The 17,247-nt window shown below is 42.2% G+C and overlaps 1 protein-coding gene across 2 annotated transcripts in view; it reads right to left on the bottom strand.

Annotated features, from left to right (window-relative positions):
* tmpoa (thymopoietin a) overlaps nucleotides 1–17,247 on the bottom strand; it is a 22,474-nt gene that overhangs the window by 2,648 nt on the left and 2,579 nt on the right. The window contains exons 2-5 of one of the 2 annotated variants that reach the window (XM_035675055.1): nucleotides 12,214–12,331; nucleotides 9,643–9,792; nucleotides 9,071–9,198; nucleotides 4,006–4,134 (exon numbers count right to left, since the gene is read on the bottom strand). In XM_035675055.1, coding sequence (XP_035530948.1) covers nucleotides 4,006–4,134; nucleotides 9,071–9,198; nucleotides 9,643–9,792; nucleotides 12,214–12,331 — 525 coding nt within the window. The remainder of the gene's footprint in view (nucleotides 1–4,005; nucleotides 4,135–9,070; nucleotides 9,199–9,642; nucleotides 9,793–12,213; nucleotides 12,332–17,247) is intronic. The other variant, XM_035675063.1, reaches the window with a different exon arrangement.

The following is a 17,247-nucleotide window of genomic DNA, read 5'->3' as shown; positions in this document are numbered from 1 at the left end:
CAATTTTATTTGTATAAGCGCCAATTCATAAACAGAAGTTATCTCCAGGACACTTTTCAAATAGAGCAGGTCTAGACCGAACTCCTTATAGACATTTACTAGAGACCCAACAGTACCACCATGAGCAACACTTGGCGACCGGGGAAAGGAAAAACTGCCTTTTAACGCGAAACCTCGGAACAGACCCTGTCGGCTCTTAGGTGGGTGTCCATCTGCCTTGACCAGATTGGGGGGAGAAAGAGAGGAGAGAGAGAGAGAGAGACCAGAGAGAGAGAAGAGAGAGACCAGAGAACAAACAGATGTACAGCAACAACAGAAGCAACAACTAATTAACAGTATGATCGACTGGACGATCATGAAAAAGACGGTGACGACCGGCGACAAGCCAGAAACGAAACCGGGGGACAGCGAGCAGCGACAACAAAGCAAAAAAAACCCCGCAGCAAGAACAATATTTAAACAACAACTAATAACTGAATAACGATAATATCAGTGATATTAGCAATGGCATCTACAGGTACCAATGGCAGGATGCTCCACCAGGATGCCATGAGAACCCTGCAGGATGATAAAGCACAGAACTCCGGGGAAGAAGTGAAGTTAGTAACATGCATTAATGGGACATGAATGAAGTGCCATAAAAGAGAGAGTGAAGAGAGGAGCTCAGTGCACCATGGAGAATCCCCCCGATAGTCTAGGCCCCTATTAGCAGCATAACTAAAAGATGGGTTCAGGACTCACCTGATGCCAGCTTAACTATAAGCTTTATCAAAGAGAAATGTCTTAAGCCTACTCTTAAATGGTGGACGAGTGGTTGATCATGCTCCCCGAACCTCCGACTGAAGCTGGTTCCAACAGGAGAGGAGCTTGGTAACATGAAGCTCTGGCTCCTGTTCTCTTTTAGAGACTAATAGAAACACACAAGTAGTCCAGCATTCAAGAGAGTAGAGTCTAGAGGGGTATATAATGGTACTATGAGCTCTTCAAGGATATGAGGGGCCTGACCATAGAAAGAAGCTTTTATAGGTGAAGGAAGGAGAATTTTTAAATTCTATTCCTAAATTTAACAGGGAGCGCAAATGCAGAGAAGCTAGAACCAGGAGAGGATGTGATCTCTTTTCCTGTTCCTGTCAGTCACTCGTGCTGCAGCGTTTTTGAATTAAATTGGAGCGTTTTATGGACTTATTAGGGCAACCTGATAACAAAAGTTGCAGTAATCGCAGCCTTGAAGTAACAAATGCAATGGATTAGTTTTTTCTGCATCTGTCTGGTGAGTTTCATATATAATATTACACGTAAATGAAGAAGGCAGTCCTGGAGATCTGCTTTAATGTGGAATTAAATGACAAGTCCTGATTCCAAAAATAACTCCAAGATTCCTGACAGTGGCGACGTAGAGGCCCAAGGTAATGCCATCTAGAGTAGCTATATCCTTTAGAAAGTGATACTCTTGGGTTTTATGGGGCAAGTATGAAGAAATTTCGGTTTTTTCTGAGTTTAACATTCAGAAAAATTAGCGCTCATCCCAGGAATTTTTATGTTCCCTTTAAGAAGTGTTTTGTAATTTAAGATAATTGATTAGTTTCATCAGGCTTGATTTGATAGAATAACTGCGTAATCATATTGAATTGAATTGAATCTCACCAGTGAACTTCAGCAAGATTCTTGTTCCACATACATTTTTAAGATTCCGATACAAAGGGAAAATCCCCCCCACTACTTCACTACAACCACCTGTAGGTGCATGTCTGGACCAGCAGAGGGCCTCACTGCCTGATATCAGACACCTCTCACCATGTGACCACTTCAAACAAAAGGCTGGGCCAACCACCATGTTCACTATTGCCAGTGTGACTACCTGTCTCACAAACACGTCCTTGGACAGTGTGGACATGCAGCCGAGCGTCTTCACGGGGCTGCACACGGACAGGAAGCTGGTGATTTTTTGTTGCCTTCTTTTATGCAGAGGGACATCTGGAGGGGCACACTGCTCCTGCTCACAAACAACGTGTGTGTAACTGTGTGCTAACCAGTCAGCTGTCACACAACTGTCTCTCAACAGCTGCACACACACACTTCGTCACAGCGATTCATCAACAACCTTATAAACTACACAGATTGTGAGAATTTCAGCTCTTCAAGACAATGCAGCATTCAGATACACGCATTAGCGAGACACACAAGTGAAGAGAAAAGAAGGAAAAGCAGCCGGAGATGTTTGAGTAGAGCTGTACCCCTGCTGCAGAGACACCGCCAGGCTTCGATTCTAACTGGTCTGACAGAGACCAGTGGCTCTCCTGTCTCTTTATGGGTGAGATGTTACACATGGGGCTAAAGGTGAGCGGGTCGACTCTGGTGGGCCCGGACAACCTGGCAACCGGCCGTGGACTCCGTTCTTCAGGCAGGCTCTATGATAGATGTACGTGTTCAGAAATGAAGGAAAAAAGAAGAACTTGCTATTCTACTAATAGAAATGGCTTCAGTTATGATTCCGGTGTGATACAAATTGAACTCTACGCACCCTTGCTGCTGGTCTTAAAGGCTCAATACTTGCCTCAGGTTCCTGAGACACCAACACAACAACAGAGAATGAATCAGGATCAGAAAGTGATGAGTGTCGGTTACTAATGAACAGAACAGGAAGGCAAATTGTATTCATGTTGGGCCATTACTCCATTGGCTTAATAAGGCTGGTATCGGTGCCGAAACCGATCCGACTGACTGGAGCATCCATAATTTTGATGGTTCAAGTTTATGCTCTTCAGACTTGAAACAATGAACCACCCCACCAACTGTGGTTAGATGCCCCAGGTTAAATAAAGCACAGTGTTTGCCTTTCAGTGCTGTGTGTTTTGTTCACCACCCTACAATACACCATTACCCACAGTTCATCACCAGTGTGTAATAGTGTGAACAAACCCAGTCATAGTGAGTCTATTGGCATCTTGTTGCAAAGTTACAAGAGCAATTCAATCACTGTGGACATGCCGCATGCGATTCCTTGCTAAAACAAATGGCTAACCTCTAGCAGAGTGGTTTTGAGCAGAGCAACTGGCTTGTTAGACGAATCCTTACTGGGTTTGGGAAGACGTAGCCCCAGTTCTTCCTCTTGGAGCTACAGGTTTCAAACAGAAGGTGAGCGAGCAGGCAGTTTCTTTTAGGATTCTAAGAACTTGGATGGATTTCCAACTCAAACCACAGTGGACACCGATTGTCAAGTCAAACCTGAAAGCGCGTGCCGATATATAGTGTAAGAGTGGAAGAAAATATTGATACACTTGAGCATTGCGATTTGTTTTATAATACATCGATTCTCAAATACACAATCGATTTGTGTGTTTAAACCCCCCAAACCACTAGATAGCAGTTTGTAAACTGAGGGGTATGATGTTTCAGGGACTTTGATAAAAATATTATTAAGAAAATAAATAATTGCATTGCTTACAGTATCGCAATATACTGAATTGTAAACCATATCGTATCGCCAGAGTCTCACCAAAGACACAGTTCCTAGAGAGGGACCAGGGAGGCAGTGTGATTTTGAACTGGTCTTCCCGACAATCCAAATGTCCTTTGGAATTCAAGAAATCCACCCAGAAATGAAACAGTGAGGGTACCTTCCAGTAGGGGCTTCCAGGAGCTTTACAAACCGTGGCCATGTTTTGGGCAGCCATCTCCACTGGATCGGGCAGCAAGGCATCATCAAATCAATCAAACCTGAGAATTTTCAATGAATGGTACCAAGGTATGATAGAGGGAAATCGAACCAAACAGGCCCAAAAGTTCCTGATGGCTGTTCTAGTCCATTGTGACAAAGAATTAAGTGGAATGAAACCCATTCGTAACCACCTGCAAATATTTTCCAACCACCCATGGGTGCCTTTTGAGATGACAAGAAGCAGAGTATGCCTGAAGGAGAAGCACTCTGCTCTTCAACAGACCAGTGAGTCCATGCAGGTTTCAGTGAGTAAACAGTGTCTCCCAGTGGCCACAGCCCAGAACTACCTGAAAAGGTCTGGATGAGGACGAGGGAGGTTCAGCCCGAGCTGGACTATCCCGCCTGTGAGAAAGCCTCCTGTTAGACTGCAGCTGGACCTGGTCTGTCAAAACAGGCCTGAGATCTTCAGTCACTATCTGCTGAGACATAAAAAGCAGGAGGCAAGGACGGAGTACAGAAAGAAAAGAGGACAGGAAGCAATAAATTCAGGAAGAGTGGACAAGTAAGAGAAGAGGAAGTGCAGTAAATGATGAATAAGTTAAGATGAGCAAGCAAGATCATTTTAACTGGATTGCTCAAGTTTTAGCATAAAACCTACAAAGAAATGATTTTTAGGTGATCCAGATTTGTAGGTAGGATGAAATCTTTTTGTCTTTTGCAGTGCCATATAATGAATGTGGACATCTACACTGCAGTTATCAGTGAACACTGGACGAAAGCTTAAAAATAAAAATCTGAAAAAAAAGTGAATGGTGGTAGTGGCAGTAAAGATTGGACTTAATCATTGGGTATGATTAGAATTTTAGTCTTGGTATTTGACCGTTTGATAATGCATGCTGTATTGTTAGCTAGTAACTAAGTTAGAGGACAATGTACAGAAGAGAGTGAGCTAAATCTAGGTGTGAAGCAGGTGGACAGAGATCCCTGGCCAGGTGTGAACACCAGTGGGTTTTAGTCAGTTACAGTGCTGGTGTGTGGAGGAAGGGGTGGGGCTGGTACAGTATTCACTGCTCTGTGGGACGACCTCCTGGATCTGCGCTTTACTTGCAGGACAGGCTCTTCATCATCATCGCCCTCATCCATCAACTGGTCTCTCTGCACACATGGTATGCACATACCAGCAGACCGTGAGAATACCAGTGTTTGACTTATAGCCCGTTCATCACCATTTATGTTTGCTTTAACTTCAGTCCAGATATTCTTCAAGGCATACCCATATGTGGCGCAGCACCCATGCATTGGAAGCTATAAACACTAGAACTATGTTCTATATGTAGTGGAGTTGTTTACTTACATTATCTCAAATGTTTCAAAAGAAGTAATTTTATTCAACGTTGCATTTCACTGGTTCAATTATATCCCCTTTGCACATATGTCAGTGTCTGCCACTTTTTAGATCTTGGTGGTTTGTAACTCTGTATTTAGCTTTATAGTCAACAAATAATATTATATTATATTATTTAATATATATAAATAATATATAATATATAATATATTTCTACCTAAAACACCTAATAGATTACATTCTAATGTAAAGTCTATCTCTATAATATGTGCTCCATGCAACCAAGCACTAGGAATAGGAAGTGATAACATTTTATTGATACCAATGCCATTATTAATCAGTCCGCCTCTTCATCGGTTCCTTTATTGATTCTTGATCAGTTTTCTGTGTGGAAAAAAGTTGTCCCACACAGGTTTTCTGGTTCTCAACTGGAACTGGTTCTCGATTCCCATCTCTATCAAGCACACATCATGGGTATGCACCTGTGTTGAGACTGCTAATATTTTAATTCATGTCTAATATCTTTCTTGTGTTGTTCTTTCATATAACTAAGACTACAGACGTGTAAAAAATAGACTACGTCAAATTATTTTAATAGACATGTATGAGGGGGTCCCTGGTATTTTCCTTTATTTTGTAAGGTGGTCCTTGGTTGAAACCTGTGGTATAGTGGATTACACTACAACACCATCTATTAACTACAATCTAACACTCTCCACCTTTAGATTTACTGGCAGTCTTACTGAGCTGAAAACTCTCTCCTTCTGTTACAAAAATGCTGCTAAAACTAAAAAAAAAAAAATCTTATTTCAGTAGACATTTTAGTCTTACTCAGCAGAAAAGTGCATTCTTGCACTGTGATATGCTAATTTCCCAACTCCGCTCATTGAGTTGCTCCACAGGGAAATAATCAGACATTATGCACCAAGCCATTAATGAAGCAAAATTGTGATGGGGGATTTTGATTACTTTATGACTATTTATGGACTGAATGATAAATGATCCTAAATGATTGAAAAAGAATATGCAGATTAAACAATAAAAGCTTTAGCCCTAACTACAGAAACTTTTCCCAAACCAAACTAATGCCTCACGTTCACTACGGGATTATCAAGCTTAGACCATTTTTTTTTACCAAGTATGACCAATTTGAGTGTAATAGTCCCATTTATTAATAGCCAAAAGATGTGTCTCTGCGCCTTTACCATCTGTACAACATAATACAATGTCCATCCCAAAGAACTGATTTAGAGTATAAAAGGAGAAGCAACAGAGGGATGGACAGACGGACATCTAACAGGTAAATGTAGAGTGGACGGAAGGACCAGAAGATTACATGTACAGAACCTATTTACTACAATGCAGCAACACTGCAATGTACTAGAAATACAAAAACTGCAATATGCAACCAAGAATCGCAGGCAGCAGAGGTAAAATATACCACAGATGACTTCATGTATAAGCAAAATGCAGCATATGTACAACAAGAAAATGCACAGAAATCTTAAACGAGAACAAGAAAAACGAGAGGAAAACTAGTCCTGATAAAGTAAACAGAAAGGGACAACCAGCTCGGCTGATGCAAACTAAGTTCATTTTAAGGAAATGGAGTAATTAAAATGCACACAACACTATTTAACAGGAGAGGGAACTGTTTGCCACAGCAAAAGGTCACATGAGAAACTCAATTCATTACCTTCACCTAATGAGATTACATCAGTAAGAGCAGTGGAACATGTCATCTACCTATAAAACACAGAATACCATCACTGTGTTTACTGAAAAGTTCATAGCGAGAAAGCAGGAGAAAAACACCTACACCTACACCCACACCCACACCCACACCCACCTCTAGCTCCTCCTACACAGCTCACATCAGATCATTGTTGGCAGCCCCCCCAGTTTCCACATGCCTCAAGGCCTCGGCTCAACAGGTCCACATCCACAGTGTGGACAGCAGGAGGAGCTGCTCAGTCAAATTCAGAGAGGTTACCAGCAACACACTGCTGGACTACAGCCCCTCACATAAAAGAGGCTGTTCAAACATAGGCTTTGATAACACTTGAATACCAACTGTAAAGAGGTTTTATGATTACAACAACAACAACAACAACAACAACAACAACAGTATGGACAGGTGGACGCCAAATTGTTGAAGAAACAGACATCAGGCCTGAAGCGCCGAAGAGCGTGTGAATGGGTCTGAACATCCAGCATGTGCATGGCAGCAGCTAATCCACGTCATGTGCTTTGAGGATGACATGCAGCATGGATACACTGAACCTACAGACTTTCACTGAGTGCGACTTTGCTCCAATAAAACAAAAAAATGCTTCCTTTGCCAGTGTCAGAGGAAACAGTATAATCAACCCCAGCTGCTGGGAGTCCCATCCTACCGGCTTAACTACACACCGCACACCAATGTCTGCACTGCCGCTTAGCCTCGTGGAGGTGGACAGTGGTACAACTGCTCAAGATGCTATAATGAATTGGCATTCTTTGCAATATTTGGTTCAGACTTGATCCATGCTGTCTGCAGCTTGTAATGGAAAAAGGGCTGCTTATTAAGAGTAAAATGTAAGTACTTTTCAAGCACTTTCAAGGTACCACAGATCTCCAATCTTATCACATCTAAATTGTTACTATAAATGCCATTACAAAAAAAGTTTTAAGAATTCCTATTCCCACAGCAAGCAATGTACATTATCACTATCCATTTTAACAGCAGTTCATGGATTGTATGTTTGGATCATTATATGAAATATGATAATAAAAAAACATGGTTTACATGAGTGACTGTGTAGATTGGTTCAAATTAAGCATTTTCAAAACTTACAAGACCTTGTAAGAACCCTCAGTATCAGAAAATGCAGTGTTGGAATGTAGTTAATGAAGTGAAAATGAAGATGGGTGATACAATTGCTGAATTCAGGAACCAGCTGTGTGCTGCTGCTCTTTTAAATCCACACACAGAATGTGTCTCCTCTTATCATAATCGTCAGGTTGTGGTTATGCCAGCAATGAGGAAGAACATTCAACAGGAAATCAGATTTTTTTCTAGTTAAAATATGAGCCCAAAAAAAAGGAAATAACTCCTCTTCCTAAGAAGGAGCACAGCTACTCTTAGGTCACTTCCACCCCTGAAGTTCAGTTCATTTGGTACAGGCCAAAGGAAAAACACTGTTGCCTTTTAGTTCTGGTGTGGTTCATGTTTAAACTGATTTACTGACCTTGTCCTCGTGTAGACATGAGCTAAACATGGGTGAGGGATGAGGGATAAGGGACACGGTGTGTTTGCTATCAGAGATATTAAATACAGGCCTTCCGCAGATATTGGTATATCCAATCCATCAGTGGATCTCAGCACTGATTACTGTGTAATATAGATACACTTGAGTATCCCAATATTTTGTTTTGTGATTGTATTGATTCTCAAAAACACTGTACTGATTTTGGTGTTTAACCCTCAACCGCTAGGTAGCAGTGTTGTAAACTGAGGGTTGTGATGTGGTGTTTTCTTAAAATAAAAAAATTAATTACAAAACGCAACATATGGCCTTGCTTACAGTATCGCAATATATTGAATTGCGGCCCCGTATCGTGATACGTTGTATTGCCAGATTCTTTCCAAAACACAGCCTTAATTACTGTAGTACACAGAGAAACTGCAGGTGGCTCAGAACAGAAACATTACATTTTGCTTTCAATCACATGCTTTTCAAACCTGTAATTTCACCAGGAAATATACAGCTCCTCTATCATTCAGGTTAACAGTTTGCCAAGCACGGAAACTGTCAACATCCGCTAAACACCACTCACACATTTCATCAAGTCATGAAATACAACAGCAGAAAAGTTGCACTTGGCATAAATAAATAAATAATATGATAACTGTGGCAACAGATGGTGTACTGGAAACCAGGATCATTTCTATGAAGTAGCCCTAAGTGGCTTTCCCTCAAAAAAGGCCGACAGGTAGTACAGTTCATATAAAGGTGTGTAGATGATGTGTTTTTATCACAGTGAGTAAATAAAGCTGAGGACCTGATGTTGAACATGTTTCTTACCGCGTGGTGCTGGCTGCTGCGGGTGCGGGTGGTGACGGGCGTCTTCCCTCGGCTCCTCAGTGGTCTCTCTACCACTGGAACTGGTTCAGGTTCTGCCACAGGCTCTGGTTCTGGTGCTGCTGTCACTTCTGACAAAACACAGTGCAGCCTGATTAGTTTATGTCTATGAGTTGGTTTCTTGCGCTCCAAGCAGCCATCAGTTTTCATTTCAGTACAGTAAACAAACTTTCACAAATCATTCACCTACATCTTTGTTGTCAAAGATACACTGTCATCCTGAAATGCACAGTGCCTTGCCAGTTCACTAAATCTAAAGTATAGTTTCTAATTTCTCCTCACTGCTGGCAATGTTGCCTGTTACTGGCTACAAGCAAGACTCTGAAATAAGCACCGCTACATACTAAATTGAATCGCGAGATACTGAAAGATTCACACCGCTACAAGGTAGTGAATACATACTGTACATTTTTTGTAAATACCTAAATAAATTACCTATACATACTAGCGTATAAACCCTAAACCTACCGCAGTCATGCACATATAATCAGTATGAATGGTGCCACTGTTCTTACCATCCTCCTTGTCGCTGTACAGGTCTGATTCGGAGTTGCCGTTGTGGTTGACTTGTATGTCTGTGAGGACCAGCTGTGGCAGCGGCGGCTGTGTGGGACCGTCATCCAGCAGCTTCTGCAGTTTCTTCTCATACAGCTTACGGGTGGACGCTGGGAGGATGAGCAGAGGGGAGACATTTAATTACATTTTTACTAATTTCACTAAACTTAAAGCTACAGAAGGTATTATAGATACAGATTAATTTTGTGAATTTTGGGAAGATGGTGAAAAGGTTTGTTTCCAGTCCTGTACTGTAAATGGTAAATGGTAAATGGACCTGTACTTGTATAGCGCCTTTCTAGTTCTTCCGACCACTCAAAGCGCTTGTACACTAGCGGCGCGTCCCGTTGCACACACACATTCCACACAGTGGGATGGGCAAAGTCCATCGAACAGCAATAACTCATTCATACACATTTCACGACCACCGGATGCTATGCATCAGGAGCAATGTGGGTTCGAGATCTTGCTCAGTATTCTTCTGACACGTGGCAGGGGGAGCCGGGGGATCGAAGCCAACAACCTTCTGAATTGGGGAGGGGACGGACCGCTCTGCCTCTGGAGCCACAGCCGCCCTGAAAACTATCAGACATTGATGCATTTTAGACGCTTCGAACAAACTGTAGCACACTCTGCCATTAATTACCAGGTCAAGTTTCTGAAAATCTACAGCAGAACCCAATGTATTTTTCTATTTCATTAATTAAGAAACGCATCCAAACAGCATGTTACGATAACCACGTATATTAGATTATGTGCATGAATAATGACATTATACATGACTTTTACTTTGTTTTGATAAGAATTATATACCGACCATTGGTCACCCTGCTCTCGATATATCGCCATTGGCCAAAAACCCACATTGGTTGACCACTATTGTCTATGAGGGGATTTATAGAGAAAGAAATCCTCCACACAAACATTTGGACTAAACACATTGCATCAGGTCACAGATATGCTCTCAACAACTGCATGGCTCTCAATGGCTCTCTCAGTAACACCTTTATACTCTGCCCCAGGTCAGGGTGCATTCAAGTCAACACTCTGAGATTACACTTGAACCTCAGCCAATGGAAGTTCAATATTTACACACTGAGCTGCAGAGAAGAATGGAACATTGAATGTTACATTTTCGTCTACGCGGGCCGTGCAACACAAGGTGCTGAGCAACTGCTGCAGTCCTCCGTCAGTGTGTGTGCTGCATCTGTTCAGCCACACTTCTGCTCTGCACTCACAGCCCAATACACTATCATGTATACAAAAAAGCAAACACGAGCTGTTACACAGCCGGCACAGGCAGCTGGTTTAAGACTTAAGATGGACGTGTGTCCGTTCTGTTAGATGAAACTGCTGCTCAAACTTCGGAGGTGTAGACGGGCTGTTTAATGAAGCTGGAGTTCTGCTGCATAATCCTACAGTGTCATCAAACTTGAACTCAGAAGCAGACAATAACCCTAAGGATAGATAATACCACATACAACATTTACTTAAGTCTTTTATTTTTTACCATGAAAATCTTGACAATATTTATTATATTTTATATTTATTATTTTCTGCAGAGTGCATGGGTACATTTTTAGAGTGTTTTGTATGTGGTAATACAAGTGCTAAAGAAAAATCCTGACCAGCAGCATTGGCAACTAGCTAGGCAACTCACTACTCATTGATTTCAGTGGAAGCATTCCTGCCACAATCTGACAGTGTAGTAAAGAAGTATTTCCTATTTGGCTGACATACCTTTATTAAGCTCAACAACAGAGACCGATCTCTACTGATACAGGCCTTTATTACTATATCACAAATTCTCCTTGTCGCATGTGTATTAAACAAGGAAAACTGTGATAAAACCGATAAAATAAGAATATACTCCATGATATTTTAGTACAAATCCTGCCTGTTAGCATAATGTTTTTGTTTTTTAAACAACTATTTCTATATGTTAAAATGCAATTTTGCATTGTAGGCTTTGCTCTGTTTATTCAATTCAGTTTTATCTTGGTATAGGCGCCAATTCATCAACAGAAAGTTATCTCAGGACACTTTTCAAATAGAGCATGGTCTAGACCGAAGCTCCTTTTAACCATTTACAGAGACCCAAACAGTACCACCCATTGAGCACAGACCTTCGGTGCATGGGGGCCAAGGAGAAACTGCACTTTTAAGCCCTGTCGGCCTATGGAGTGGCGGTGGTCATCTGCCTTGACCAATGAGTATGACTGTTGTACTGATGGAATAAGTGCTGTGTTGGCCTTTCATTTGTTTTAGATGACTCTAATTTGTCTGATATTAGAATACCAGCGTTTACTTGTGAATTTATGATGTGTGTCTTACTATGTTCTACTAATTGACCAACACGTTCCAGAGCAATCACCTCCAGAATGGTTCATGCTATTGGCTGTCGGCTTGTAAATTCTATCACCTGTATGCAGTGTTTAGCACCAACACTCCACATCCCAGCGTGTGCTGACAGCAGATGTCACCTCAGTCTTTGAACTCACGTGACTCTGCTGCCGGTTCTGCTAACTCACCAACGATGGGCCCCGCTTCCACTCCGTGCTTGAGCAGCTCGTCCTTCAGGTCCTGGTCGGTCAGCACGGTCACATCCAGCTCGTCCGGCAGAACCTTGTCTGTTTTCCTGGTGGCTTTCTGCAGGGAGGAGGACAGGGCGGCCTCGTTGGTAAAGGCAATGATAAACTCCACTCTTAAAAAAAGCTCATCAGAGTTAGGTCAGGGACTGTCATGGATTTATTTTTGTCCTGGGGCAATGTAATCAGCGAGTAATGACATCAAGAGAGTCAGGCGACAGACTGTTGTTTCTGGGTGCGGGCTGTTTGGGCACTGCTTGCTAACATAATACAATGTTTACATATGACACTCTAGGTCCATCTCTACAGCAAATTGTCTTTTCTGGGATGTTTAATGATTGTATGTTCAAGCATTGTGAGTAAAAGGCAAAAAACAAACAAACAGGGAAGTCAATAACACAACTGGCTGCTCAGTTCACACCCTAAAGTCCAAATGGACACTATTCCACCCTGCCCACGTTAAGGCTCTAAGGCGCTAACTATTTATACTTGCGCTTGGTGCTGGGTCGGCGACACTAGTTGCAGTATTCTCCTGAACAGAGAGTGGGTCGCAAACTGGAGCAAAGGGCTACCGACTTGCTATTCTACGTCACTTAGAAGAAGAGAATATAAAGGTAAACAATGGCAACCTCTTTTTTCATTTTCCAATCGGACGCGGAGGTTCTTCAAATTTGTCCGGCAGGTGATGGCCCTCCTTACTTTTCCAAACCCATTCATGGCGATTTCTCGGCCCATGAATTCTGATCTCTGTGTTCTTCATTGATAGGATTCGTACAGAATGATCTGTTTAGAGTTTGCACTTGTCGGAAAGCTTGCCCTCGAACTAGGGCCTGGGGAAGACTATTTATTATATCGATAAAAATTAGTATTGATATATTTTTAAATGTGATTATGGAATTAGGACCATATGGCATATATCGATATAGTTCAAATTTGCGCTAGTCGATCTTATGCTTCAGCAAGCTGCTGACGGAGCTCTCTGCACTGCCCCCGCCGCCGCCGGCTCTTTATCAAAACCTCACGTAATGTTTGTGTTCAATCATCATTTAGACTGATACGTGTCAGGACTGTTGCTAGGTAAGCTAACTGCTGGATAATTTAACTGGTGTTACAGTAACTTAACGGTTAACTGTTACGCTAACATTAGCTAACGTTAGTTAACGCTGTGTTTTAGTAACATTTGTAAAACGTTAGACGTTAAGCTCGATGATTACATGTTAGCAAAACACCACTTTTAAATACTTGAGTGTGTTTTAGTCGGGAGGGTTGTTTGTTCTGTTTTACAGGCAGCAAATCTTTATCATCCATAATGTTTTGTAACTAACGTTACCAGGAACTAGTTGCTGGAGTCAATCCTAATGTACAGCTTAATAGTTAACTTGACTTTAGTTGTTTTAACCGTAATCTTATCATTGCTCGTGTAAATACGGTCAGCAGTTTTGTGTGAGTGGTAACTCTTACTTACTGGCCTTCTGAAAATATAAATTTAAAAGTTATTAATGCAGGCTAACTCTCTGGTCACAACGTGTGTGTGGTAGGTGTTGTCTCCAAGGTGAGGAGCGATGAGAGAGAAGAGGAGAGAGTGAACATTTGATCTCAACTTTGTGAAAAACATTATCGGGATATATATCTGTTATATCGATTATTCAGGCCTTTAAATTAATCGAGATAATGACTTTTGGTCCATATCGCCAGCCCGTTACCTCGAACTGTCCATCTATCCTGTTCCGCTTTGGCACGCTCAGCTGAAAAAAAAAAAAATAAAGTGGTGCGCAAAAACCCCCCCCCCCCCCCCCCACCTTTTGGGCAGCGAACCTGCCTAAATCCCGGGGCGCGCCAGCGAGGATCTACGTCATTTTTGCGTCATACTGTCGCGCTGACATGTCAGGGAAACGGCGAGTATACAAGACGCTTTAACCTCCAAACACCCCCTGTGAACTTTTAGCCAGCCTATTCTCTCTCAGAGGAGAGCTTTGTTTGTTGAGCTTTCAGACGGTTACAAAAACCTGTTTACCAGGTTGCTAATTATACACAATGCAGCTATCAATGAATATTACCGTTTGCCTGTTTAAAAAAGGCAGGAAAATTTTTTGAAAAATCCCCAGCTACTTCATTCCATGCCTGGTCTTTAAACAGATATGTGGAAGCACATGTGAGATGTGTATTCATGCACACAATCACTTGATTTGTGAGAAGCTTTAGCTTGAGTTTCATTCAATTTCCTAAGATTAAAGTGAAGCCAGAGAAAAAAAAAAAAAAAAAAGAGCGGGGAAAAAGTGGCACTATGTAAGCAGATGCTGCAGGCGCTTGATAGTAAACAACATGCTGGCCTGAAGCCGTCCTACACACACACATCAGCCAACAGGAAATTACTCCGTGTTTGAAGCCAGCTGCCTCTGAAATGAAGGCCTGCATCTCATTCTTTACTCGCAGCCCAAGGAGGCTGTGCCTCTGTGCAAATAAAGTATACAAACATGAAATGTTCTGCTCAAACACAATGTGAGCATACCAGTTACATATGCTGCCATGTTTTAAACCATCATATTTTGAAACAACTGAACTGTGCTGCACAGAAATTTGCTCCCACTGTTGCCCAGGTTTCTGCTTTGGTTCCCTGATATAAACTAAAATGGACACGGACATGGTGTGCAGGCTGGTAAGTGGACGCACACGTGACTCTGTACTACACTGGGTGTCTGTGTGCAGTCAGTGAGCTTATAGGCGAGTACAATCCATGTGGTCATGAACTCCGGGCAGACACATAACAGTCTCAAAGACTGGAGAAGTGACAGGATGCCAGTCCTTGTCAAGTGAACCTTCAGAACACATCCCGGTGCTGCTAAAGGCAGCCTGTGAGAATAAGAGGCTGAGAAAGGTTCGACTTTGTTATCAGCCACGCAGGAGCAACACCAGAGAGCGCTTATTTTCATTCCCACAACTACCGTGACTGAAACACATGGAGTAAACAAGCCACTGACAGCATGTGTAAATAACTCATTGTACACATGGCCCTGAAAGCCTCAGACTCATTAGAGGGAAGAGACAATCTGCCTTTTCATATCTGTACACACAGCAACACGTCTTGCTGCTCAGCTCAACACCTCGTGCAGCTGCTTCACAGTAAAACCCATCATCCACTTTCTGCTTAGCTTTAACCAGTAGAGTACCTGCATATTTTATGTAGGGTGCTACAAGATTTTTATCCTTGGGCCGTCATAACTGCAATAATGGAATACAGTGCTACTGACAAGCCAACCGCAGGGGATGGTAAACCGCCACCACCGCATGTGATATCTCATCATCACGTCATGTTCAGTATTTGTTTTTCAGCTTTCGAATATGTTAATTAACTTCTAATTTCACTATTATTTAATTGACAGCCCAATGACAGAATGTATAATAACTATTCTATTCACAGGTTTCACAGTCCTCACTGTTAATGTGCCAATCTACAGTACAGACAGTTGGAATATCCTTCCTAGCTACTTTGAATCACTGCAGAGGAAATTCCTTCACCACAACAGCTCTACTTTACCCACAAGCTAAAGATGCCAGACACATCCGCCAGTATGGTTTTCCATATTGTGGGCCGACTGAAGAATGTCCTGTTTTCACTTCATTACCTTCACAATGTGGCCTCGCGTTGACATTTCCCTGGATCAGGGTTACATCACTGTACTACCTGTGTTGTTGCTGATTCCAGCAGTAGGTGAGCTGAGTTTACAAAACTGTTCTGTAAACACAGTACGTCTCATTTCTTATAAAAGCACACAGACAATATCATTCCTTCTACACATACGCTTACATTTTAGCTCCAGATGAAAGACTTACTGCGTATGTGTTTCTAAACACAACTGCAACTAACAATTATTTTCATCCTTTATTGAGCCGTCAATAATTTTCTTTATTAACTGATTAGTTGTTTGGCCCAGAAAATGTTGATCAGTGTTTCCCTAAGTCCTTAAATGTCTGCCACACCCCAAACACATTCTGTACCGAGTACTGAAGAAAGCAGAAAATGTTACATTGAGAAGCTGAAGTCAGAGAATTGACTTTTTGAAAAAACTGTTTTTAAATTAATTGCAAAATAGTTTGCAATTAATTTAATAGAAGTTAATAAGCCAATCACTGATCCCCATTGTCTGAGAAACCGCTTCTCCTTTTAGCTACTTCCTATGGAAAAGAGGACACTGGAGCCAGGGAGTGTATATCTGTGGAATGCATGAATGTAGAAATGGTGTAATATTAACAATGGGAACCATATTACAGACTGCACTTCTGTTCTGAATCCATTGGAGACATTCTGCTGTTTGACTGAAGCCAGCTGAGCAGAGTGTGTGAGGTAGAGAAGCACATTCAAGCTAAAACACCAAACCAAAACTACCTATTGTTATTCAATGACCAGAAAAGATCCACTCTCAAAGTGACAGTAGTCTTCCAATGAACATCTGGCTCTACAGTGACTCTCTGCTGGCAACAAATCACAGAGAATGTGAGGAATGCCAAGATAATAAGCTCAACTTCAGTGGTAAGGTGCTGCTACGCTTCACAGCATGTAACACATGTGAGAGACTCACAGAGAGAGGCTGTCTCTTACTCTTACTCTGCGTCTGGCTCTCGGTGGGCCCTCGGCAGGGTTCGGCCTGGACATGAGCCAGGCTGTTTCATAATATCGGCAGCCTGAGCTTGGAGAGCGCGGGAGAAGACGAGGAGGAGGGGAAGAAGGCAGACCACACCCTGGCCTTTAAAGGCATAACTGAACCCTGAGCTCACAGCTCGGCCCCGGCCTCGGCTCTGTGGAGTAAACTCACTACAAACGCTGTCAGACTTTCCTCTACGACTCACTAGAGTCTGCGGGGAGTAGTGTGAGGGTGAGACATGCCAGGACCTGCAGCTGCATGATGTAACTCACTGCTTGGCTGAGTAACAATGGAGTATGTGTGGTTAGCTATAACTTAAGCGTCTTGTAGACTCGCC

Source organism: Morone saxatilis, unplaced genomic scaffold (assembly GCF_004916995.1).
Source record: "Morone saxatilis isolate NCDOM2014 unplaced genomic scaffold, NCSU_SB_2.0 Contig10, whole genome shotgun sequence".
Taxonomy (NCBI): Eukaryota; Metazoa; Chordata; class Actinopteri; family Moronidae; genus Morone; species Morone saxatilis.
Note: the sequence above shows the minus strand (reverse complement) of the source record. Positions and strands in the feature narration are given on the sequence as shown.